The sequence below is a fragment of the Cervus canadensis genome, chromosome 32, assembly GCF_019320065.1.
Source record: "Cervus canadensis isolate Bull #8, Minnesota chromosome 32, ASM1932006v1, whole genome shotgun sequence".
Lineage (NCBI taxonomy): Eukaryota > Metazoa > Chordata > Mammalia > Artiodactyla > Cervidae > Cervus > Cervus canadensis.
Genome location: NC_057417.1, coordinates 14,625,331 through 14,651,040, shown reverse-complemented (window position 1 = coordinate 14,651,040; position 25,710 = coordinate 14,625,331). Strand labels below are relative to the sequence as shown.

General features: G+C 41.3%; 1 protein-coding gene and 1 non-coding gene across 2 annotated transcripts in view; both read left to right on the top strand.

The window, feature by feature from the left end:
- Positions 1 to 25,710, top strand: part of DNAH3 (dynein axonemal heavy chain 3) — a 233,517-nt gene that overhangs the window by 74,887 nt on the left and 132,920 nt on the right. The window contains exons 23-31 of the mRNA XM_043456022.1: positions 449 to 585; positions 3,705 to 3,906; positions 5,795 to 5,887; positions 9,644 to 9,754; positions 16,435 to 16,549; positions 22,197 to 22,395; positions 24,178 to 24,286; positions 24,514 to 24,627; positions 25,399 to 25,575. Of these exons, the coding sequence (XP_043311957.1) occupies positions 449 to 585; positions 3,705 to 3,906; positions 5,795 to 5,887; positions 9,644 to 9,754; positions 16,435 to 16,549; positions 22,197 to 22,395; positions 24,178 to 24,286; positions 24,514 to 24,627; positions 25,399 to 25,575 (1,257 nt within the window). The remainder of the gene's footprint in view (positions 1 to 448; positions 586 to 3,704; positions 3,907 to 5,794; positions 5,888 to 9,643; positions 9,755 to 16,434; positions 16,550 to 22,196; positions 22,396 to 24,177; positions 24,287 to 24,513; positions 24,628 to 25,398; positions 25,576 to 25,710) is intronic.
- Positions 15,074 to 15,146, top strand: TRNAW-CCA. Its single transcript has one exon. It is a non-coding gene; the product is annotated as a tRNA-Trp (tRNA).

The following is a 25,710-nucleotide window of genomic DNA, read 5'->3' as shown; positions in this document are numbered from 1 at the left end:
CAAATTTGTAGAGTTAACTATTTAAATTTGGATAATTTAGCTCCCATTCCTCATGAGATATAAGACTTTATTTGTTACAGGATAATGTAATAAAACTTATAAATCGACAATAATTTTAGAATTCAAATAATTCGCTATATTCAGTTACTCAGTTATTTAACAAATGTTCAAGGGGCCGGAGCAGACTAGTATAGAATATCATGGTCTGAATTCCACAATCCCAGTAATAAAAATATAATTGTCTTTGTTGCTTTTAGGTGCTCAACCCCACCCCAGTCAGTCATGACCAGAGCAAAAGGGTATTGTTATGAGCGGTCACCTTTGTGGGATTAGGAGGTGATTAGGCTAGGAGGGTCATTAATTGATGCACTAGTCACACACTCGTTACAGTAATCAGTCTCAGAATCTGGGAACCCCTTGATGATTATCACCTTTTTATGGAACCCAGGTGAAAGATACCAGGGTTTTGATGGCAGCGGACCAGCCGCGGATGGCTGAGAGACTTCAAGAAGCCAACCTTCTGTTGGAGGACATCCAGAAAGGGCTGAATGATTACTTGGAGAAGAAGAGACTATTTTTTCCCAGGTATCTAATATTCTCTTGTTTGAATTTGCCCTCTTGACCCATATATTGGTAGAATTACATTTTTTTTATACTGAGAGTTGGCTTCTACTCATCTATTCCATGAGCTTCTTTGATGGCTCAGTCGGTAAAGAAACCACCTGCAGTGTGGAGACCTGGGTTCAATCTCTGGGTTGGGAAGATCTCCTGGAGGAGGGCATGGCAACTCACTTCAGTATTCTTGCCTGGAGAATCCCATGGACAGAGGAACCTGCCTGGCTACTACCATCCATAGTGTTGCAAAGAGTTGGATACAACTGAGCGACTAAGCATACACACACATCTATTTCATATTCTCTAGAGGTTTTCCATTCCCCAAGAGACAGCTCTCAGGGGTAAGGCATGTCTTCATAGTCACTATTTAAAGTGAGGTTGGATGGACACCGGGATTCCCTGGTGGCTCAGATGGTAAAGCATCTGCCTGCAATGTGGGAGACCCGGGTTCGATCCCCAGGTTGGGAAGATCCCCTGGAGAAGGAAATGGCAACCCACTCCAGTACTCTTGGCTAGAAAATTTCATGGATGGAGGAGCCTGGTGGGCTACAGTCCATGGGGTCGCAAAGAGTTGGACACGATTGAGCGACTTCACTTTTGAATGGACACCAGTGGAGCCATTTGGTCATACACCCAACTAGGGGGATATAGTACTCAAAAGCCTGGACTTGGGAGTTAAGCAGACCTCAGTTTGAGTCATTAGCCACATATGGCTATCCAGCACTTGAAATGTGGCTAGTGTAACTTAGACAGTAAAATTTTAGTTTATTTAGTATTAATTTTTTAAAGGTAAATAGCCACATTTGGCTAAGGGCTTTAGTGTTGGATAACATAAATATAGCACAGATAGTGAAAAAAACCTTGACTTGGAAGCACAAAACTTTGTTAAGAGGAAACCTCTGAAATATGAGCTTCCAATCATATACCCACTAATGTTTTTCCTAATAAAAATATGAATAATAGCCAACATTAATACAGTATTTACCATATGCCTGGTCACCACTTTAAGTGCTTACACATATTACCTGATGTAGCCCTTACAATCATCCTATGAAGTTGCTAACATTGTTTTTACCCCAATTTTACAAATGAGGAAACAAAACTTGCTGAAAAACATAAGACTGGTAAATGGACAAATTCAAGTAGTCTGGATAAGACACTCAGTTATTTAAATTCTCTGAGCTTCATCTTCTCCCTAAGTTAATTAACTACATACACAAAGTATCAGTATTTCTTTGTGTATTTTTATGGAATAAAAGTAAGCACTCTCAGAAAAGACTTTAAAAATGCTCTTGATAGTCACATGTTTTAAATGAATTTTATCTTGAAAATACAGAGTGCTAAATAATATTTTTAGTTTTAAATTATACAAATATACTAATTATTACTCTTATGGCCATTGAGCCTTATTCATTATCACACATGATGAATCCATAGAGATCACCTATTTGAATTTCACTTGGGAGTGGGAGAAATTGACATCCTAATTAGATAACAGTTAGTCAACCAGCCAACAAATAATTATTCAGTTATTCCTATCCATTCAGGGGCTTCACTGGTAGCTCAGACGGTAAAGCGTCTCCCTACAATGTGGGAGATCCAGGTTCGATCCCTGGATCAGGAAGATCTCCTGGAGAAGGAAATGGCAACCCACTCCAGTACTCTTGCCTAGAAAATCCCATGGACCGAGGAGCCTGGTAGGCTATAGTCCATGGGGTCTCAAAGAGTTGGACATGACTGAGCGACTTCAATCAATTCAATTATCCATTCAATATTACAGTTACAGTGTGTTAATTTGCTTTGCTGCGTAACAAGCACCTCCAAACTTAGAAGTTTAAAACAGCAACTGTTTACAGAGCTCACAATTCTGTGCGTTGGAAAACTAGGCAGAGCTCAGCTGGGTAGTTCCTCTGGCCTCATCAGGGCTCAATCATGTTGACCGCAGTCAACTGGCAGTCTGTGGCCTCAATCATTTGTCTGGTGGTTAGCTTCCTGTTGGCCAGGGCAGCAAGGATAATTGGGCCAAATGTCTTTCAACCTCCAGAAGGCTAGCCTGGGTTTATTCATATGGTCATGGTTGCAGTGTTCCCAAGAGCAGCAAGAATTGAAACTTCAAGGCCTCTTGATGTCTAATCTTGAAACTAGTGCAAATTTACATCTTCCAAAATCTATTGGCCAAAGCAGGACTCAGTCAGCCAAGTTTCAAGAGATGTGAAAACAGACTTCACCTCTTGAACAGAGAAGTTACAGATATTGTGGCCTTTTTGTAGATAGTGAAGGACAGAAAAGCCTGGTATGCTGCAGCCCATAGGGTCACAAAGGGTTGGACATGACGTAGCAACTGAACAACAATACATACAGTGAAAACTGTCATTATATGACCTTTCCATTACTGAACTTAAAACCTAGTGGTTACTGTAGAGGTTTATCCCTAGCACATTTTCTGAAAGTTTGCTGTCCCTGCCTTTAAGGTCTAAGCAAGAGAGTGAAGCTATCTTATTATCTCTAATATAAAACATGATAAAGCCCTCTCTGCACATAAATAGGCTCATTATTAATGTGCACTTATTTTTCCACCTGTAACATTTTCTGAGAATAAGGAAAGATAAGGAAGTTTTCTTTCCTCCTGCCTAGTAGTTCTCAACACTGATTGCACATTAGAATCAGCAGGGATTTTTAAAAATGTAAGATCCCAGATCAGTATTGGAATCTCTGGGCAGTGGAACCTTGGCATTGAAACTTTTTTTTCCTAAACTCTGCAGATGATTCTAAGCTGTAGACAAGGTTAAGAACCACTGCTCTGTTGAGATGTCTTTCAGCTGATACCAACTCCTCACACACAGCCATATAAAACCCACATATACCAATTTTCATCTTTTTTTTTTTTTTTCTCTGAGTCAAAATGGTCTCCAGTCTCTATGCCCTAGATGAAAAATGGTGAAGGGGAGTTGGCCTTAGATAAGGACCTAGAAGTAGCTGGTGTTCACTAGAGTGTCATCTACCTGTTGGGGAGTATCATTTTTGTTGGGAATTTGTTGGGAAGCTCTTAGAAGAGATTCCAGTAGCCATCTTGCTTTGCTTTGAAATAGGTTCTTCTTCCTATCAAATGATGAGCTGCTGGAGATATTGTCAGAGACAAAGGACCCTCTCCGGGTGCAGCCACACTTGAAGAAGTGCTTTGAAGGAATTGCCAAGCTGGAGTTTACAGACAGTCTGGAGATTGTGGGCATGATCAGCTCAGAAAAAGAAATCGTTCCATTCAAACAGAAAATCTACCCAGTTCAAGCCAAAGTAATTCCATTTACCCATTTTTTTATTTCTTTTCTTTATAACAGCAAAACAGAGAGAAGCAGATTATATGTTTGTTAAGCATTTAGACTCTGGTTTCAGACTGAGTGTGGAACATTTAGATTCCACAGCTTGATGATGGGGTACCTTTGGGGCTTCCCTGATGGTTCAGCAGATAATGAATCTGCCAGCAATACAAGAGACCCAGGAGATGTGGGTTCGATCCCTGGATCAGGAAGATCCTCTGGAGAAGGAAATGGCAACCAATCCAGTATTCTTGCCTGAAAAATCCCCTGGGCAGAAGAGCCTGGCGGGCTACAGGCCAATGGGTCTCAGAGTCAGACTTGACTGAGTGACTAAGCACACAGCACAGCAGACTTTGGGGAACTAACCTTTCTGGGTCTGCTTGTTCATCTCTAGGATGGAGATTATACTGCAAGTCACATGGCACCCTAAATTTGTGGAAACATTTCAACAAAACTTGATGTGGAGACAGTAGCAGGAGCCAGATCCAAACAACTAATACTGTTTAAATCCCCATGAACAGATCCAAATTCAAAGAGATCCAATCAGATCAATAAACTGTTCAGTAGGGGCAGGTGTTTTTAAAGGTCAATAATACATCATGGATTTAATGCCATTTAACTCACATTTTTCATACATATGCCCTTATATAACGAGTAAAATGTAAGTTACTTCCACTCTTGCTGAACTTGACAGCACCTCACAGTAGAAACAGACTAGCATTCTTGGCCTTGCTTGGTAGACCATTTTTGCCACCCACACATTTAAGTTTCAGCAACTAGGAATCGCACCTTAGAATCAAACACTGGCTAGCTTACAAGTGCTTGAAGTCAGCAGGTAGAGTTACCTGAAATTCTAACACTGAATAATATGCTGCACATTCTAATTACTTGTAGAGGTTTAAAAAAATCCATTTGCCCTGGTTGCGTCCCATACCAATCAAATCAGAATGTCTGGGAGTGGGGTTCAGGAATCCATAATTTTTAAAGAACTCCAGATGATTCCAGTGCTCAGCAAAGTTTGAGGACTGCTGGAATAATGCAAGAATTAAAACTGTTCAATTAGAAATGAACAATTTATTTTATGAACTTGTCGACTAAAAAAAAAAGTACCACCTAAAAGTTGAGTTCTGTTTTATTCAGCGTACATTCTTAGGACGTCAAGTTAGAGAGACAGCATCTCAAGTAAGCCTGAGAAAACTGCTGGAGGTTGGAGGGGAGCCAAGATATTTAGGAGTTTTGCAACTTCTGAATGTCAAAAAATTATTGTTAATGAAAGAAAACCAGATATCACAAGTTAAGGAATTTAGTGCTTTTCTGTGTATGAGAAGATGCAAGAGTCTGTGCTCACTGAAATCAGTCTTTTGATATCCACCTCAGCTGTCTGGGGCCAGTATCCTGTGTTTTCACATCCTGAGTTTCCTCAAGCTGCACCCTTGGAGGTGACTGCAGCTTATAGGCAGGTATTCTTTGCCTCCTTCCTGAGTTCCCTCAGGGCTCACCTTCAGCGGACACGGCGTGGCTGCCATTGGTGGTGGCTGCAACTTCTTTTATTTAGTGACATGACAGGCAATGTCTTATTTCTCAGTCTGAAGTATAAATGTGTCAGTTGTCTCCTAAGAAGTTGTCTTTCAGAAAATGTGAAAGAAATGTGTGTTAAAAAGTCTCTGTTGTCCCTGTTTTGAAACATACACTTCTGAGAATACAGTAAATAAGTGTAACCAATAGTTAAAGAATATTGGCTTGAAGGTGTACAAACCTTTGGCCTCCCTCCAGCCCTTTGCTGAGAGAAAGCTGGCTTCTGCCCATGGTCCCTCCTGCCAGGCTTGTTTAACTGTCACTGCCTCTCTGTCTGTCTCAACCTGCAGGGCATGGTGGAAAAATGGCTCCAGCAGGTGGAACAGATGATGCTTGCCAGTATGCAGGAAGTTATTAAACTTGGGATTGAAGCATATGTCCAGGTAAATGCAAACTGAGATACACAAGCCAGGGTGTTGGTACACCAAGAAAAATTTGGGGGACAAGGTTAAATGGAAGCCTGTCTTCCACTAAAACCCATCCCTCTCCTGATAAGTAACACCTGACCCCTCTGTGCCTCTTTTTTTTTTCCCTATAAATCCTGGGGCAGTATATATAGTTCTGAACACAAAAGGTTTACAGTTATAAGCAGCCCATACCAGTATATCCTATGAGCCGGAACCCTTTGATTGCTGTGGGCCAGTCCTTTCTGTGAAAATAATTGATGGCAAGAGGTTTATTTAGAGCCCCTTCCTAATTAGGCATCCCCTCCCCTAGGTTTTTCATTAACATTACACATGCCCTGTTTACTTTTAAAAAATTGCATAATGTGAAAATTGCAAGTTAAGTTTTATTTGGGGCAACAAGACGACTATAGTCTGGGAAACAACACTTCAGATAGCTCTGAGAAATTGCGCCATAGAGGTAGGGGGCAGGTCAATATACATGTAATTTTGGTGAAGGGGGAATGCATGCAATCAAGCACATATTTTTTCAGGTTTCTGCTAGTCACAAGGAGCACTCGTCACCATGAAGGGTATTAGTGCTTTTCTAGATGTAAGGAGATGTAAGAATTGAGCTAATAAAAATGGCTTCTGAAAATGTCTGTCTGAAAACCTGTGCTGCAAGTTCTTCTCAGAGCACAGAGTCCCTCATTTCTGCTCTCCACCCTGAACTCCTTTTAGGGGATGTTGAAAATCAGCAACTGCAGCAGCACATGATTTAATCCATATAGAGGTAGATGGCAAATGGCAATTTGTAGTTGACACTCCAAAGGGCACAACTCATTTAGCTCCCAAAACTTTAGGTGACTTGTGTAACAGAAGGCATAAGGGAAAAGAGCCTGTCACAATTACTGTTAAGTTTAATGTTGGCAGACTGGATCTTTCAGTTCAGTTGCTCAGTCGTGTCTGACTCTTTATGATCCCATGGACTGCAGCATGCAGGCTTCCCTGTCTATCACCAACTCCTGGAGCTTGCTCAAACTCATGTCCATCCAGTCGGTGATGCCATCCAACCATCTCACCTTCTGTCGTCCCCTTCTCCTCCTTCCTTCAACCTCACCCAGTATCAGGGTCTTTTCCAGTGAGTCATTTCTTCATATCAGATAGCCAAAGTGTTGGAGCTTCAGCTTCAGCATCAGTCCTTCCAGTGAATATTTAGGAGTGATTTCCTTTAGGATTTAGTGGTTTGATCTCCTTGCAGTCCAAGGGACTCTCAAGAGTCTTCTCTAACAGCACAGTTCAAAAGCATTAATTCTTCAGTGCTCAGCTTTCTTTATAGTCCAACTCTCATATCCATACATGACTACTGGAAAAACCATAGCTTTGACTAGATGGACCTTTGTTGGCAAAGTAATGTCTCTGCTTTTTAGACTGCGTCTAGGTTGGTCATAGCTCTTCTTCCAAGGAGCCTCCCAGCAGGAACCTTCTGTAAGCCTCTTATCCTTATCCATCAGAGGGCAGACAGAATGAAAACCACAATCACAGAAAACTAATCAAACAGATCACACAGACCATAGCCTTGTCTAACAATGAAACTATGAGCCATGCCATGTAGGGCCACCCAAGACAGATGGGTCACAGTGGAGAGTTCTGACAAAACATGGTCCACTGGAGAAGGAAATGGTAAACCACTTCATTATTCTTGCCTTTAGAACCCCGTGAACCCTTATGGCAGAAAGCGAAGAAGAACTGAAGAGCCTCTTGATGAAAGTTGACAGAGGAGAGTGAAAAAGTTAACTAGATCTTTAGTCTCCTCTATTTTAAGTGTTTCTCACTTTGAGGCCCCCACCCCTACCCCCAGGACTTTTTCCATTAAAGAAAGGAATATTCAATTAACACCTTCCCACTGATGTACCCAGGACTGACACTGTTGCCTCTCTCAGTAGTATTTGTATTGTAAATGGAAAACCAAGTCCTTTGTCCCCTGATACATTATAAATCAAAAATTAAGTTAAAGAAAAATGGCTACCTGCATGAAGTTATTTCACGCAGTTGCATCTATAGCCAGACAAGTTTTTTCTGTAAAGGGCCAGATGGCAAATGATTTTCACTCTGCAGTATACACCAGTCACAACTATTTATCCTTGCCTTTGTAGTGCAAAAGCATGCTTAGATGATAGGTTCAACAATGGCCTGACTGTGTTACAACCTAACTTCAGACATGGCTCTCAAGCCATAACTTGCCTATCTGTGGATAATTTCTATCTATTTACAGAGAAGTTTAAAAAAGTTGGGGGATGTCATGGCTATGAAAATTGTGGGGCAGTATTGCAATATTATGTAGCTATCAAAAAGAGTAGTTATATAAATACTTTTTGAACAACACCTTGATTATAACTATGTAAAATCCCTAGATGGGAGCATTAAAAAAAAAAAAAGAGTTATTGATTGAAAAGAATGCATAACATTGAAAAGAGCTCCATTTCCATAGTCCTTTCTGTCTCAGCATAGGAAAAAAACTTAGCAAGAAGCAAAGTGATAGGTAAAAAGTGATTTATTAGAATAAGATGCTTGTGAGGCTTACAAGTGGGCGGGCAAGAGGATACCATGCCCCAAGAACCTACAGGGCTAGTGTCATAATCAAAGAAAAAGTGGGTAAAGGAAGAATTTCTTTGTCTTTTTCAAGTAGACATTGTGCTTCCATCATGAGCTTCTCCTTCAAGTTGGGCAGGGAGAGTTTTCTTGTCCCTACGTGACCAAGCTAGCCCCACAAATTATTGTTTTTGTGCATGCAGAGAGCATGGCCTAGGGGTCGTTAACGCACTGAGTTCACTGGGAAAGGTGTGGCTCTCCTGCCCCCATTGTTTTATTGTCTGGGGTCATGTCTCATGCTTCTGTTGCATGGTTTTGTTGCTAAACAAGCTGCTTCCTCTTGTAGTGAAGCGAACCTGCTTTCTTGCATACTCACTAACTTACAGGGGTCTCCCATATTTATTCTACTTACAATCCCCTAGTGGGATTAACTATTTAATCACCTACCTTCTCCCTGTACTCTATCCCTGTTACTGTGAGAGTTGTGAGCTAAGTTTTCTTAGGGGCAAAATGAAGACTATAGCCAGAAGACAGCATTTCAGACACCTCTGAGAAACTGCTCCAAAGAGGTAAAGGAGGGAAGGTCAGTGTATATGTGATTTTGGTGAAGGGGGAGTATGCACAATCAAGCACATTATTTACAGAAGGTTTTTTCTAGTCTCATGAAGGTGACTGCTAATCACAAGGAGCAGATACCACCATGAAGGATTTTAGTGTTTTTCTAGATAAGAGGATTTGCAAGAATTCGGCTCATAAAATCATCTTCTGAAAATATCTATCTAAAGACCTATTCTGCCAGTTTTTCCCAGAGCATAGAGTGACTTATTCCTGATCTCCACCGTGAGCTCCTTTTGGAACAGTGTTGAAGGTCAGCAGCTGCTGCAGCTCATAATTAATCTTTGTAGATGTAGATGGCAAGTACCAATTTGTAGGTGATGGAATTAATGAAATTGTTGGTGAGGATCCTTTTCTTTTTTATCAAATTCAGGGAAGAAGACATAAATCAATAATCCCAGAAATGTTAAGACTTGTATGTAACCTTTGAGGCTGGGGATGACTTTTGGTTTTGTTGAGGGGATAAGATCGTGGTGGATATTTTAGGAAGTCAGTTTAAATCACACAAGATGAACTGACCCTGCAAACTGCCCTCCTGCACTTTCCCAGGTCCTGCGTAATCAGTGGGTCTTGCAGTGGCCTGGCCAGGTGGTTATCTGTGTCTCCTCCATCTTTTGGACCAAGGAGGTTTCCCAAGCCCTGATTGAAAAAACCCTACCGGTAAGTGAGCCTGTCATGAAGCTTATAGAGGAGATTTAAGCTAGATTATTATTTGAATGACATATAATTAGAGTGCCATTTTTCTAAAGAAAAAATAAACAAGCCCTTGGTGTCACAGAAGTCAGGGTTTTCTTCAGGACACATGTCTGGAATTAGGACTATCCTCAAGTTCTGTAGTGCAGGAACTCTCACATTTCTTCCTAGGCAGAAATTTTAGGCTAAAGGATCTTAACTGTTATCAGCCTTTCCTTCCAAGTGCCAACCTGGCAGAATTTCTACCAACAGAGACCTCTTCATCTTTTTCCTGTGCCAAGAAGCCACCTGGCCCTGTTTTCCTCTCTTCTTCCTCCACCATATCCCTTTTTACCACCCCCAGTCCAACACTCACCCACCTCTAGCTTTTTCTTCAGCTTTCTCTTGAAACCATGAATACTCAGGTCCTGCTTATCTTCAGATCCAGACACACATATTTCCCCTTAACTCTGCCACTAATGCCTATACTTGAGAGTTCAGGACCTAGATGGACTTAAGTTCAACTTCTGATACCTTCACCTGTTAGCTATGTGACCATGGGCAAGTTGCCTAACCTGAGTCTCAGTCTCCTTGTCTATAAAATGAAAGGAATTATACCACCACACCTTACTACTGTTGGGTTAAGTGAGATGCTGGTAAGTTATTCAGTATTAAGATCATAGGTTATAAACCCCACAGGGAAAAGGCCATGTCTGGTTTGCTCATTATTATATCTCAGGGGGTTATTGCACTGCCAAGTAGTTGCTTGATAAATATTTTTTGACTGAGTAAATGGTAACCCCATTCTCAACATTTTTACCATGGTGTAATTTTCTATGATTATCACATCAGATTTCCTGTTATTCCCGCTATATATGATTATCTGGGAGCCAGAATATATTTTAATTTGCTATATTTTGCTTTATACATTAAAATTAGAACATTAGTATTTGACCAAGTTGCAACTTTTGGCAAGGGAAGCATGGGATCATGGGGGAGGGATCATGGGGGAAGTCAAGGCAGGAGCAGGGTAGTAACCAGTGCCCCAAATTCCTAGCACGATGGGGCAGGAGTCCAAGAAGCAATGCGCACACCCCTCTGGGCAGCCAGGCTTGCTGAGCCTGGATAATAATGTCGAGGAACTGGAGGGGAGGAAAGGAGGGGCCAGAGCTTGGCCAGCTGTGGGCCATGCAGGCAGCAGATTGTCCCCAGGTTGGCCAGCAGCAGAAGCAAGGCCAGGGAGCCCTCCACTCCTGGGCATCCTCCAACCTTGGCTCTAGCCTTCTGTAGAAAGCTCTAGCCCACTCCTAGCAACTCCAGCAGGTCCTTGGCTCCGCCCCCCTGGCAGCACATCAATAGACACCCTCCAGCCTGTGCAGGTCTACACACTAAACATGGACCAGCGGTGGGACAACCAGGACACCAGGCATCATCCAGCTCCATGGAGTGGCTGAAGGGCATGTCCTTGCTAGTCAAGGCCTGATAAAATATGGTACCTTGAAGAAAGGAATGGCAAACCACTTCAGTATTCTTGCCTTGAGAACCCCATGAACAAAATGAAAAGGCAAAAAGATGACTCTGGAAGATAAGCACCCCACCTCCCCCAGGTCAGTAGGTGTCCAATATGCTACTAGGGAAGAGTGGAAAAACAACTCCATAAAAGAAGGAAGAGGCTGGGCCAAAGTAGAAATTTCATTCAATTGTGGATGTGTCTGGGGGTGAAAGTAAAGTCCCATGCTGTAAAGAACAATATTGCAAAGGACCTGGAATGTTAGGTCCATGAATCAAGGTAAAGTGGATTTCGTCAAGAGGGAGATGGCAACAGTGAACATCAACATTTCAGGAATCAGTGAACTAAAATGGATGGGAATGCATGAATTTAATTCAGATGACCTTTATATCTACTACGGTGGGAAAGAATTCCTTAGAAGAAATGGAATACCCCTCATAGTCAACAAAAAAGTCCAAAATGCAGTATTTGGATGCAGTCTCAAAAATGACAGAATGACCTCAGTTCATTTCCAACAAACCATTTAACATTATAGTAATGCAAGTTTATGCACCAACCACTGATGCCAAAGAAGCTACGTTAAAAAGTTCTATGAAGACCTACAAGACTAACACCAAAAAAAAGATGTCCTTTGCATCATAGGGGACTGGAATGCAGAAGTAGGAAGTCAAGAGATACCTGGACTAACAGGCAAGTTTGACCTTGGAGTACAAAATGAAGCAGGGCAAAGCTAACAGAGTTTTGCCAAGAGAACACACTGGTCATAGCAAACACTGTCTTCCAACAACACAAGAAATGACTCTACACATGGACATCACCAGATGGTCAATACCAAAATCAGATTGATTATATTCTTTGTAGTTGAAGATGGAGAAGCTCTGTATAGTCAGCAAAAACACGACCGGGAGCTAACTGTGGCTTGGATCGAACTCCTTATTGCCAAATTCAGGCTTAAATTGAAGAAAGTAGAGAAAACCACTAGCCATTCAGGTATAACCTAGATCAAATCCCTTACAATTATACAGTGGAGGTGACAAATAAATCAAGGAATTAGTTCTGGCAGACATAGTGCCTGAAGAACTATGGACGGAGGTTCATAACATTGTATAGGAGGTGGTGACCAAAACCATCCCCAAGAAAAAGAAATGCAAGAAGGCAAAGTAGTTGTCTGAGAAGGCCTTACAAATAGCTGAGAAAGAAGAGAAGGGAATGGCAAAGGAGAAAAGGAAAGATACAGAGTTCTAGACAATAGCAAGGAGAGGTAAGAAAGCCTTCTTAGGTAAACCATGAAAAGAAATAGCGGAAAGCAGCAGAATCGGGAAGAGTAAAGATCTCCCCAAGAAAATTGGAGATACCAAGGGGAAATTTCATGCAAAGATGGGCACAATAAAGGACAGAAACAGCAAGGACCTAAGAGAAGGAGAAGAGATTAAGAAGAAGTGGCAAGAATACACAGAACTGTACAAAAAAGATTTTAATGACTCAGATAACCACAGTGGTATGGCCACTCAACTAGATCCAGACATCCTGGAGTGTGAATTCAAGTGGGCCTTGGGAAGCATTGCTACCAGCAAAGCTAATGGAGGTGATGGAATTCCAGCTGAGCTAGTTCAAATCCTGAAAGATGATGGTGTTGAAGTACTGCACTCAATATGCCAGCAAATTTGGAAAACTCAGCAGTGGCCACAGGACTGAAAAAGATCAGTTTTCATTCAAATCCAAAAGAAAGGTGATGCCAAAGAATGTTCAAATAACTGTATAGTTGCACTCATTTCACATACTAGTAGGATTATGCACAAAATTCTTCAACCTAGGCTTCAGCAGTACATGAAATCAGAACTTCCAGATGTACAAGCAGGGTTTAAAAAAGGCAAAGGAACCAGAGATGAAATTGCCAATATCTGCTGGATCATAGAAAAAGCAATGCAGTTCCGAAAGCAATATCTACTTCTGCATCACTGATTATGCTAAAGCTTTTGACTATGTGGATCACAACAAACTGTGGAAAATTCTTAAAGAGATGGGAATACCAGGCCACTTTACCTGTCTCCTGAGAAACCTGTGTGCAGGTCAGGGAGCAACACTTAAAACAGGACATGGGACAACGAACTGGTTCAAAATTGAGAAAGGAGTCTGTCAAGGCTGTATATTGTCACCCTGCTTAGTTAACTTATATGCAGAGTACATCATATGAAATCCCTGGCTAGACAACTGGAATCTAGCTGGAATCAAGATTTCTGGGAGAAATATCACCAGCCCTCAGATATGCAGATACTACTTTAACTGCAGAAAGTGAATAGGAACTAAAAAGCCTCTTGATGAAGGTGAAAGACCAGAGTGAAAAAGCTGGCTTAAAACTCAACATTCAAGAAACTAAGATCATGACATCTGTCCCTTCACTTCATGGCAAATAGATGGGGAAAAAATGGAAAGAGTGACAGACTTTATTTTTTGGGACTCCAAAATCACTGCAGACAGTGACTGTAGTCATGAAATTAAAAGACACTTGCTTCTTGGAAGTAAAGCTATGGCAAATTAGACATAGCATATTAAAAAACAGACATCACTTTGCCAGCAAAGGTCTGCATATCAAAGCTATGGTTTTTCCACTGGTCATGTACGGATGTGAGAGTTGGACCATAAAGAAGACTGAGCACCAAAGAATTGGTGCTTTCAAATTGTGGTGTTGGAGAAGACTCTTGAGAGTCTGTTGAACTGGAAGGAGATCAAACCAGTCAACCCTGAAGGAAATTAACCCTGAATATTCTTTGGAAGGACTGATGCTGAAGCTGAAACTCCAGTACTTTGGCCACCTAATGCAAAGAGCTAACTCATTGGAAAAGACCCTGATGTTGGGAAAGATTGAGGGCAAGAAAAGAAGGGGTGACAGAGGATGAGATGGTTGGATGACTTCACTGACTCAATGGCCATGAGTTTGAGCAAACTCAGGGAGATAGTGAAGGACAGGGAAACCTGGTGTGCTGCAGTCCACGGGGTCACAAAGAGTCGGACATGACTGAGTGACTGAACAACAAGCAGCTGCACTTTTTACAGATTTATTGTTCATAATTCCTAATAGATGTGTTGCACTTTACACTTGAAAACTGCTTTTATGTAAATTTTTAAAACCTTAGAAACACTGAAAATTCTGACTTTTGCGACTGTGTCTGTGTGCTACAATTTCCTACCTGTACAGAATAGAATGCTTCCCATCACACACTCAAGCTCTGGAGTACCATGCATGCTGAATGATGTGCTGTGGCATCCTAAAGTTGTTGGTACAGAATTTCTGTCCCTCCATCTATCACCGATCCATTGTTCATTTAACAAATATTTGTTTGACATCTGCAACTGGAACTTTGCTAGGGAAAGGAATTAGAAGTGAATCAAACAGTCATTGTCCTTGACATGGATTTACAGTCAAGTGAGAAAGATTTTTTTAAAAAGGCTCTTTTATCAAACTGTGATAAGGAAAGTACATGGATCCAGAAATCATGGAAAGGAAGGAGAAAACTAAAAGTAAGAGAGGGTAAGATGTCCCAGAAAAACAGAGTCTAAGAGGAGACATAGAATATAAATAGGGAGTTGTCAAGCACAGATTAGGAGGAAGAGCATGAGAGAGAGAGAGACCAAAATGTGCAAAAATCTGACAACGAAAAGCACGGTGCGTTCCAGCAACTAAGGGAAATTTGGTCCAGAATTGCTGTGTGATGTGTGTGGTTAACAGAGATGTGGAGGACAGTTCTATCCCCAGTGGACTGCAGACATACCAAGGGCAACAGGGATACATCAAAAATTCCCTAGTGGTCCAGTGGTTAAGACTCTATGCCTCCAATGCAGGAGGCCCAGGTTCGATCCCTGGTTAAGGACCTAGATCTCGCATGCTGCAACTAAAGATCCCACATCCTGCAACTAAAGTACCCACATGCTTCAACTAAGACCTTGTGCAGCCAAACAAATAAATATTTTTAAAAGACTTTTTTTTGCTATGTGTTAAGAATATTATAATTAATAATAACCACCACTATTTACTGGACACTTTATTCATACCAGACATTGTGCCAAGTGCTTTACATTTGTTGTCATTCAGTTGCTAAGTCCTGTCCAACTCTTTGTGACCTCGTGGACTGCAGCACGCCAGGCTTCCCTGCCCTTCACAATCTTCTGGAGTTTGCTAAAACTCGTGACCACTGAGTCAGTGATGCCATTCGACCATCTCATCATCTGTCACCCTCTTCTTCTGCCTTTAATCTTTCCCAGCATCAGGGTCTTACTCCTCAAAATCACTTGAAGAATAGCTTTAATTATCTAGATGTGACAGATGAGGAGACTGAGGCACAGAGGGTTAAAATAATTTGCCCAGAAGCACATAACAAAAAAGGAAGGAAGGTGAGATGAGCGTAGGGTGGTCTCATATGTTCTCCATTCATTTTTATTGTTTAACTTGTTTTGAAATAATGTCAGACTGGCAAATAAGGCTGCAAAAATAATACAAAGAATTCCCATACACCCTTCATCCAGGTGTATTAACATACTAACATCTTACATAACCACAGTACAATATCCAACAACCTTGATACAATATTATTATTTAACCTTTTAAACTCATCTTTTTGTCTGGTTTAGGATCCAATCCAGAATTACATTTAGTTTTCATGTTTCCTTTGTCTAATCTAAAAGAGTTTCAGTTATTTTTGTTAATTCTGGCTTACTGCCAAATTTATATATATTGTAAAATTCATCCTTTTGAGTGTGTTTCTGAGTTTTGACAAACACATACATTTGTGTAGTCATCATCACAGTCAAGATACAGAACAGTTCCACACACCCTAAAATTTTCCTCTTGCCCTTTGTAGTCACTATTCTGAGCCTTCGGCAAGTACCCTTCTGTTTTATGCCCCTATAGTTTTATCTTGTCCACAACTTTATAAAAGTAAAACCATACAGTGTCTAGACTTTCAAATCTGACTTCTTTCAGTTAGCATTATGCTTTTGAAATTTGTCTGGAGGTTAATGACTGGGGCTGAGGGAAAGGGAGATTGAGGGATGACATCTAGGAGTCTGGTTTGGACCATGGAGTGTGGATGGTGTCATTCCAGAAAAGGGATTACCAGGAGAATACAGCTTAACATGTTGTTCCCTCCTGTGCCCCTGCCAGGATTTTCTGAAGAAGAGCAATGATCAGATTGCACAGATTGTTCAGCTGGTGCGAGGGAAGCTGAGCAGTGGAGCTCGGCTCACCCTCGGGGCCCTCACAGTCATTGATGTCCACGGTAAGCAAGGAGGTTTTCCTAGCATTAGTGACTGTTTAGTAATAGCTGCCAAGCTTGCCTCTCTCCCTCCTGGATGGGATGATTCACGTTCCTTTTTTCAATAGGGAAAGGCTTCTCCAACTGAGAATAAATGAGGGGGTAAGGAAGAGAAATCAATGCTTCTGTGTATCTCCATCTTATGTTTTCCCTCCCATCCTCAACCTTATTTCCAAGAACCTCACCACCAGCACCAAACAGTGCTCTGAGAAAATGATGGCCACAGCCATTTCTGAGACTTACCAACTCGAAGCAATTTGCTTCTACTGATCTTAACTAATAATTTTTTGTCAAACTTTGTGCTAAGTGGGTGACATACATTGTCTCATTTTTATATACATTTCGGAGATTAAGAGCCTGTAGTTTATAGAGGCAAATAACTTGCTGAGAGGCACACAGCTAGTAAGTAGCAGAGGCTCTTTTGTAATTTGAACCTGTGTCTGATTCCAAACCCAAAGACTGGAAAATGGGCAGTGATGCAAGGAGAGAATGGCTAAGAGAAGATGCATTCCAACTTTTCCTAAGAAGGAGAAAGAGGGAAGGAGGGAAGGAGGAGGAAGAACTGGAGTCTTTATATAAAACAGACCACCCTCACACCCTCACTCCATCATCACCAAGGAAACTAGGGCTGAACCAAACTGGTTGCCTGGTAACAATGTCTCTTTTGCTCACACACCCAGCTTCCTACAGGCATGCATCTTACTCTCCATAAAGTGGATGTTCATTTCTTTTCCTTTTTTTCTTTTCTTTTGGCCGCATGGCTTGTGGGATCTCAGTTCCCCGACCAGGGATTGAACCCAGGCCACGGCAGTGAAAGTCTGGAATCTTAACCACTAAAGGCACCCGGGAGCTTCCTGATGCTCATTTCAATCTGATTTCATTTGGATAGACTAGCATAAAATATGGAGGAGAGAGGGAGAAGGTGCTCTTCATCTGGCTACGTATTTAACTTGTAGGAGTAATAAGTGAAGGCATGGTTACTGCCCAGGATGCCTCAGAGAGGTTGAGTTTACACACATACATCCACATACACATTCATGCATGAACACATGAACATACACTGCCTTGGAAAGGCATCCCCAACCTTGAGATTCAACTTGCTCTTGGATCTCTCATACTCACCTGTTTTCTGGGTCCTCCCAGGGACCTGGATTGGAATTAAATTCCTCAGGAAGAATGAAGGAGTGTAATTTTGGTGTAATCTTCTGCAAGGACTCTTCAGGATTTTGGATTTTACTGTAATAAAGATTTATCTCACAGGGAGGGAGTAGACTTACAGAAGTGTCCCTTTGCATTATTTCTGAGATCCTGATTTCAAGCACTATATTAGTTCTGAGGTTGAAATAACAGTTGCCTTGTGAATTACCTAAAAAATAATGATTCTCATAAACTATGTCCACTCATCAACTTCAGGGCCCCCATCACTGTGAAAATATTAAATTAAGCTCACAATTCTATTACAGAAAGGATAAAAGCTAGAAATATATCTCTTAGTTTCTCAACACCTTACTTCCATGGAAAGACTACACCTAACATGGGTTCATGAGAGCCCTTCGCTTGCTAAGTATATCAGACCAGGCTAATTGCATTCTCCTAGGATATCCTAGAGGACTGGAACAGGGCTAGAAAGATAGCACTGACGATGAGATGGCATTTGTGGTAACTACATATTGCAAAGCACTCTGGGTCACTTTCCCAAGAGTTTGGGAATGATAATAGTAGTTAATATTGGGTTGGCCAAAGACTTTTCATTATTTTCCATAAGATACCTCTAGTAGCATGTAGTTGTCTTGAACTTTGTTTGAAACATTTTTCTTAGATGGTATTGTCACAGCTGTCTATAAGCTCAGTTTAGTTCAGTCGCTCAGTCGTGTCTGACTCATTGTGACCCCAAGTATTACAGCACGCCAGGCCTCCCTCTCCATCACCAACACCCAGAGCTTACTCAAACTCATGTCCATCGAGTCTGTGATGCCATCCAACCATCTCATCCTCTGTCATCCCCTTCTCCTCCCACCTTCAATCTTTCCCAGCATCAGGGTCTTTTCAAATGAGTCAGTTCTTTGCATCAGGTGGTCAAAATATTGTAGTTTCAGCTTCAGCATCAGTCCTTTCAATGAATATTCAGAACTGATTTCCTTTAGGATGGACTGGTTGGATCTCCTTGAAGTCCAAGGGATACTCAAGAGTTTTCTCCAACACCACAGTTCAAAATCATCAATTCTTCAGTGCTCGGCTTTCTTTATAGTCCAACTTTCACATCCATATATGACTACTGGAAAAACCATAGCTTTGACTAGACGAACCTTTGTTGGCAAAGTAATGTCTCTGCTTTTTAATATCCTGTCATATATGTTGGTCATAACTTTTCTTTCAAGGAGCAAGAGCCTTTTAATTTTGTGGCCACATTCACCATCTGCAGTGATTTTGGAGCCCAAGAAAATAAAGTCTCTCACTGTTTCCATTGTTTCCCCATCTCTTTGCCATGAAATAATGGGACTGAATGCTGTGATCTTAGTTTTCTGAATGCTGAGTTTTAAGTCAGCTTTTTCACTCTCCTTTATCACTTTCACCATGAGGCTCTTTAGTTTTTCTTCACTTTCTACCATAAAGTGAAAGTGAAAGTGAAGTCGCTCAGCCGTATCCAACTCTTTGCAACCCCATGGGCTGTAGCCTACCAGGCTCCTCCGTCCATGGGATTTTCCAGGCAAGAGTACTGGAGTGGGTTGCCATTCCTGTAATCTGCATAAGTGAGGTTATTGATATTTTTCCCAGCAATCTTGATTCCAGTTTGTGCTGCATCCAGCCCGGCATGTCACATGATGTACTCTGCATATAAGTTAAATAAGCAGGGTGACAATATGCAGCCTTGATGTACTCCTTTCCTGATTTGGAACCAGTCTGTTGTTCCATGTCCAGTTCTAACTGTTGCTTCTTAACCTGCATACAGGTTTCTCAGGAGGCAGGTAAGATGTTCTGGTATTCCCATCTCTTTAAGAATTTTCCACAGTTTATTGTGATCCACACAGTCAAAGGCTTTGGCATCATCAATAAAGCAGAAGCAGATGTTTTTCTTTAACTCTTTTGCATTTTTGATGATCCAATGGATGTTGGCAATTTGATCTCTGGTTCTTCTTCCTTTTCTAAATCCACCTTGAACATCTGGAAGTTCACAGTTCACATACTGTTGAAGCCTGGCTTGGAGAATTTTGAGCATTACTTTGCTAGCGTATGAGATGAGTGCAACTGTACAGTAGTTTGAACATTCTTTGGCATTGCACTTCTTTGGGATTGGAATGAAAACTGACCTTTTCCAGTCCTGTGGCCACTGCTGAGTTTTCCAAATTTGCTGGCATATTGGGTGCAGCACTTTCACAGCATCATCTTTTAGGATTTGAAATAACACAACTGGAACTCCATCACCTCCACTAGCTTTGTTCATCATGATGCTTCCTAAGGTCCACTTGACTTTGCATTCCAGAATGTCTGACTCTACGTGAGTGATCACACCATAGTGGTTATCTGGGTCATGAAGATCTTTTTTGTATAGTTCTTCTGCGTATTCTTGCCACCTCTTCATATCAGCATGCATTTTAAAAAACTTACCAATTTGGTGAATTTCTGTGTTGTTGTTTTTCAATCACTCAGTCGTGTCTGACTCTCTGTGACCCCACGGACTGCAGCACGCCAGGCCTCCCTGTCCTTCACCATCTCCTGGAGCTTGCTCAAACTCATGTCCATTGAGTTGGTGATGTCATCCAACCATCTCATCCTCTGTCATCCCCTTCTCCTCCTGCCTTCAATCTTTCCCAGCATCAGGATCATTTCTAATGAGTTGGCTCTTCTCATCAGGTAGCCAAAGTATTGGAGCTTTTGCTTCAATACATCAGTCCTTCCAGTGAATATTCAGGATTGATTTCCTTTAGGATTGACAGGTTGGATCTCCTTGCAGTCCAAGGAACTCTCAGGAGTCTTCTCCAGAACCACAGTTCAAAAACATCATTTTTTCAGCACTCAGCCTTCTTTATGGTCCAGCTCTCACATCCATACATGACTGCTGGAAAAACCATAGCTTTCACTGTTACAAACTTTTGTCAGCAAAATAATGTTTCTGCTTTTTAATATGCTGTCTAGGTTTGTCATAGCTTTTCATCCAAAGAGCAAGCGTCTTTTAAATCATGGCTACAGTCACCATCTGCAGTGATTTTGGAGCCAAGAAAGTAAAATCTGTCACTGTTTCCATTGTTTCCCCATCTATTTGCCATGAAGTGAAGGGGAATTTCTGCGTAGCCATTTTAATATTGAAGATGGAAGAAAAAGCAACATTTTCAGCATATGCTGCTTTACTAACTCAAGAAAGGTAAAAACACAACTGAAATGCAAAACAAAAAAATAAAAAAGGTCTCTGCAGTGTATGGAGAAGGTGCTGTGACTGATTGAATGTGTCATAGTCGTTTGTGAAATTTAATGCTAGAGATTTCTTGCTTGATGATGCTCCATGGTTGGGTAGACCTGCTGAGGTTGAGAGTGATGAAATCAAGACATTAATTGAGTACAATCAACATTATACCACGCAGGAGATAGCTGACATATGCAAATATTCAAATCAAGCATTGAAAATCATTTGTCCCAGCTTGGTTGTGATAATCCCTTTGATATTTGGGTTCCACATAAGTTAAGCAAAAAAACCTCCTTGACCATATTCCCCAGCGATTCTCTTAAATGTATTGAAAATGTTTCATTTTAAAAACAAATTGTGACAGGCAATGAAAAGTGGTACTGTACAATAATGTGGTATGGAAGAGATCATCGGGCAAGTGAAATGAACTATCGCCAATCACACCAAAGGCCAGTTTTCGCCCAAAGAGTGTGATGTTGTGTATATGGTGGGATTGGAAAGGAGTCCTCTATTATGAGTTTCTTCCTAAAAACTAAACAATTTATTCCAACAAATACTCCCAATTAGACCAGCTGAAAGCAGCCCTTGACTAAGAGCATCGAGAATCAGTCAGCAGAAAAAAACATATAACCTTTCATCAGGATGATGCAAGCCCACATGTTTCTTCAATGACCAAGCAAAGCTGGTCAAAAACTGGTCATCAAACTGGGAGATCTGATTTGTCTGCCATATTCACCAGACATTGCACCCTCAAATGTCCATTTATTTCAGTCTTTACAAAATTCTCTTAATGGAAAAAATTTCAATTCCTTGGAAGACTAAAAGCCACCTGGAACAACTTTTTTCTCAAAAAGACAAAAATTTGAGGGAAGATGGAATTATGAAGTTGCCTGAAGATTTACAGAAGGTAGTGGAACAAAATGATGAATATGTTGTTCAATAAAGTTCTTGGTGAAAATTTTAAAAAATGTGTCTTTTTTTTTTTAATTTAAAACTGAAGGAACTTTTTGGCCAACCCAATACTATAAATTTATATAGTATATAAATAAAGATGTTGCTTGAAGTTTAGAGATGGGCAGAGAGGGTAGTTGAACCTAAAATTGTTGAGATAGAGTGGTCTTGATGACATCCTCAGACCCTTCTGAGGAATCCGTGAAGATGGGAGGATGCCAATGACTCTGCAAGTGTGTTTCCATGTCTGTGTCCACACAGCTCGTGATGTGGTAGCCAAGTTATCTGAGGATAACGTCTGTGATCTGAATGATTTCCAGTGGATCTCCCAACTGCGCTATTACTGGGACTCCAAGGATGTACAGGTGCAGATGATTACTACAGAAGCCTTATACGGCTATGAGTACCTGGGAAACTCCCCCCGGCTGGTGATCACACCCCTCACTGACCGCTGCTACAGGTAAACTCTGGGCCTCCCCAGATCTGAAGGGTGAATAGGGAATTCCAAAAGGAAAATCTGAGAAAGAAGTTTGGAGCAGCTTGAATTTGCTACCTTTACCTTCTGTATTCTAGAGCCTCAGATTTTAGAATTTTTACCTTAGTCACTGTGGTCTCTCAGATGGGCATTTTAGGCCTTAGGAATACATGAGAACCCAGTAGGAGTCCTAAAGCAAAGTATTGTGTTCAAACCAACAATTAGAACGTTGATGCCTATCCTTGAAAATGGCACAGTGCTTAAGAAAGAAAGCTCTCCATTGGCAGAAATCAAAAAGGTGCCAGGAGATCCCATGGCCAAGAGATAGAAAAGGGGCCAGGTAAAGGACCCAGGCAAGGAGTCTCTGAGCTCTGCCACCCAGTCTGATGAAGAGATTGGGCCCTTCTGTGCTCAGCAAATTGCTTTGCCACTTTCCTTGGAATTCATAACTTTAGAAACTTGGACTTTGTGAATTTGTCAGTTCTGTGATGTTTAGATTTTTCTTTGATTGTATATATTGTTAGAGTGCAACTTTTGAATTATAAAGGTAGTACTTGAGTATTTTTTTTTCTTTCAAAGTCCTCAATCACTTGTTTTCTATGTTCTATGACTTCTTCAATCATTTATCTATTCTACTCACTATTCAACAACCATTTCTTGAACTTTACTGTGCATGATGTGTGACCTCTAGGAATCCTCAACCTAATGGGGAAGGGGAGAGAGACACACTCTCTCTTATAAGAGAGTGCGTTATATTATAAGAGAGTGATTATAAGAAAGTGCGTTAACTGAAATTATAGAGGCTCATACATAGGGCTGTGGAACCACAGTTGACATATCATTCATTTCTAATATTTATCTTGTGCCTCCCAAATGGAACTGAACAGTGGGTTCAGAACACAAGAATTCATAATCTAGTGGGAGAAATATATTTATTTTTCATTATTCCATTAGCATCGGTGATCTTTGGAATGCAGAGGGTTTTTCGCTTTCATTTGATTCATTTAGTATCAGTTCAGTTCAGTCGCTCAGTCATGTCTAACTCTCTGCAACCCCATGGACTGCAGCAATACAGGCTTCCCTGTCCATCACCAACTCCCAGAGCTTACTTAAACTCATGTTCATCCAGTCAGTGATGCCATCCAACCATGTCATCCTCTGTCCCTCCCTTCTCCTCTGCCTTCAATCTTTCCCAGCATCAGGGTCTTTTCTAGTGAGTCAGTTCTTCACATCAGGTGGCCAAAATATTGTAGTTTCAGCTTCAGCATCAGTCCTTCCAAAAAAAATTCAGAACGGATTTCCTTTAGGATGGACTGGTTGGATCTCCTTGCTGTTCAAGGGACTCTCAAGAGTCTTCTCCAGAACCACGTTCAAAGGATCAATTCTTCGGCACTCAGCTTTCTTTATAGTCCAACTCTCACATCCACACATGACTACTGGAAAAACCATAGCTTTGACTAGATGGACCTTTGTTGACAAAGTAATGTCTCTCCTTTTAATATGCTGTCTAGGTTGTCATTTAGTATGTATATATTCATTTGTCCATTTAATCATTCATTCAAACAAATGCTTATAGGTGCCACCCGTATACCAGGCACCAAGGTTACAACACTGAGTAAAATAGAATTTTTTATGATGATGATGTATTGCCCATATAATCAGGGGAAATCATGTTTAATTATTTGAGTCAAAACAAAATAAACCAAAAGCCAGTTTATTTCTTGTACCTTAGGACATGGCATTGAGTTCTTATTTTCTTCCCCTTAGGACGCTGATGGGGGCTTTGAAGCTGAACCTTGGAGGAGCCCCAGAGGGTCCAGCTGGGACAGGCAAGACAGAAACCACCAAAGATCTGGCCAAAGCTTTGGCCAAGCAGGTAGGGAAATGCTGTCCATCCTCACACTCCTTTCCCGTCCCTCTGTGGAGCTGTATCCAGGGAAGTTGGCATGAAGCTCAAGATGGCTTAGAGTACCAGGCAGAGTGGGGCCCCAGCTCCTCCAGTAGAATGAGAAGAGGGGAGTCCCACCTCTGTTTCAAGGTGCAGGGTGATTCAGATGGGAAGAATCCCATCCTAAATGGAGCCAACATCCTCTCTCTCCCTAGTGTGTGGTCTTCAACTGCTCTGATGGTCTGGATTACAAAGCCATGGGGAAATTTTTCAAAGGACTAGCCCAGGCTGGAGCATGGGCCTGCTTTGATGAGTTCAACAGGATTGAGGTAACCCTGCTACTAAGCTGCTGAATAAAGGGTTTGGACATGCAGGGGCTTTTTTCCTGGGCTTTCAGTTCCTCAGTGACAGGGCTTATGTCTCCTCTATGGCCCCTTGCACAAAGTAAGTACTCCATGAACCAAACAAAAACAGCCCTAAGCAGACAAAATGCCTAGGGTATACATAAGCATTCTCACCAAATTCATTCACTCACTTGCTCATTCAAAAATTTATTGAGCAACTACCCTATGTCAGATATTGTGTATGTGTTCATAATACAGAGATGAGCAAGAAACAGTTTTGCCCTCTAGACTGTTATAGTTCAGCCAAGGGAGATGAAAATTAAATGATACAAGTAGAATATGAGCGAAGTCTATACCAGTGGTACAAAGGAGTCATCACAAATGAATGAGTGGTTAATTCTATTTGGGTAGCTGTTGAGATTAGGGAATGTAAACATGCAATTTGAACCAATAAACACCATACATGCATACTATGGGTGAAGTATTATGCTAGGTACAGGAACAAAGATAAAATACTATGGAAACTACTTACATACACACAAACACACACGCATACACACACACATATGCATGCATATACACACCAGTTTTCTGTTCTTTTCCCAAAACTCTAAATCATGCTCATAACTTTGAATGTGAAGGTCTTATTCTCAGGTGGTGGGGTTCTTTCTTCACTAGGTGAAGGATACTGTGGCAGAGTGGGGTGGGTGGTCATCAGAAGCAGGAGCTTAAATCAACCAGCCATTCTCACTCCAGGTAGAAGTACTGTCTGTGGTAGCTCAACAGATTCTCAGCATTCAACAAGCCATTATCCGGAAGCTAAAGACATTCATCTTTGAAGGCACTGAGCTCTCTCTAAACCCAACTTGTGCCGTCTTCATCACCATGAACCCTGGGTATGCTGGCAGGGCTGAGCTGCCAGATAACCTCAAGGTAAACATCAGAGTGGGAAATACTGGGTGTACTTTATCATATAGAAACCTTTGGAAGTATCCAGGCATCTCACAGAAAAGCCAAATAGTAGACCATGTGACATTTTTCAACTATGAGAAGTGAGGATGTTATTTG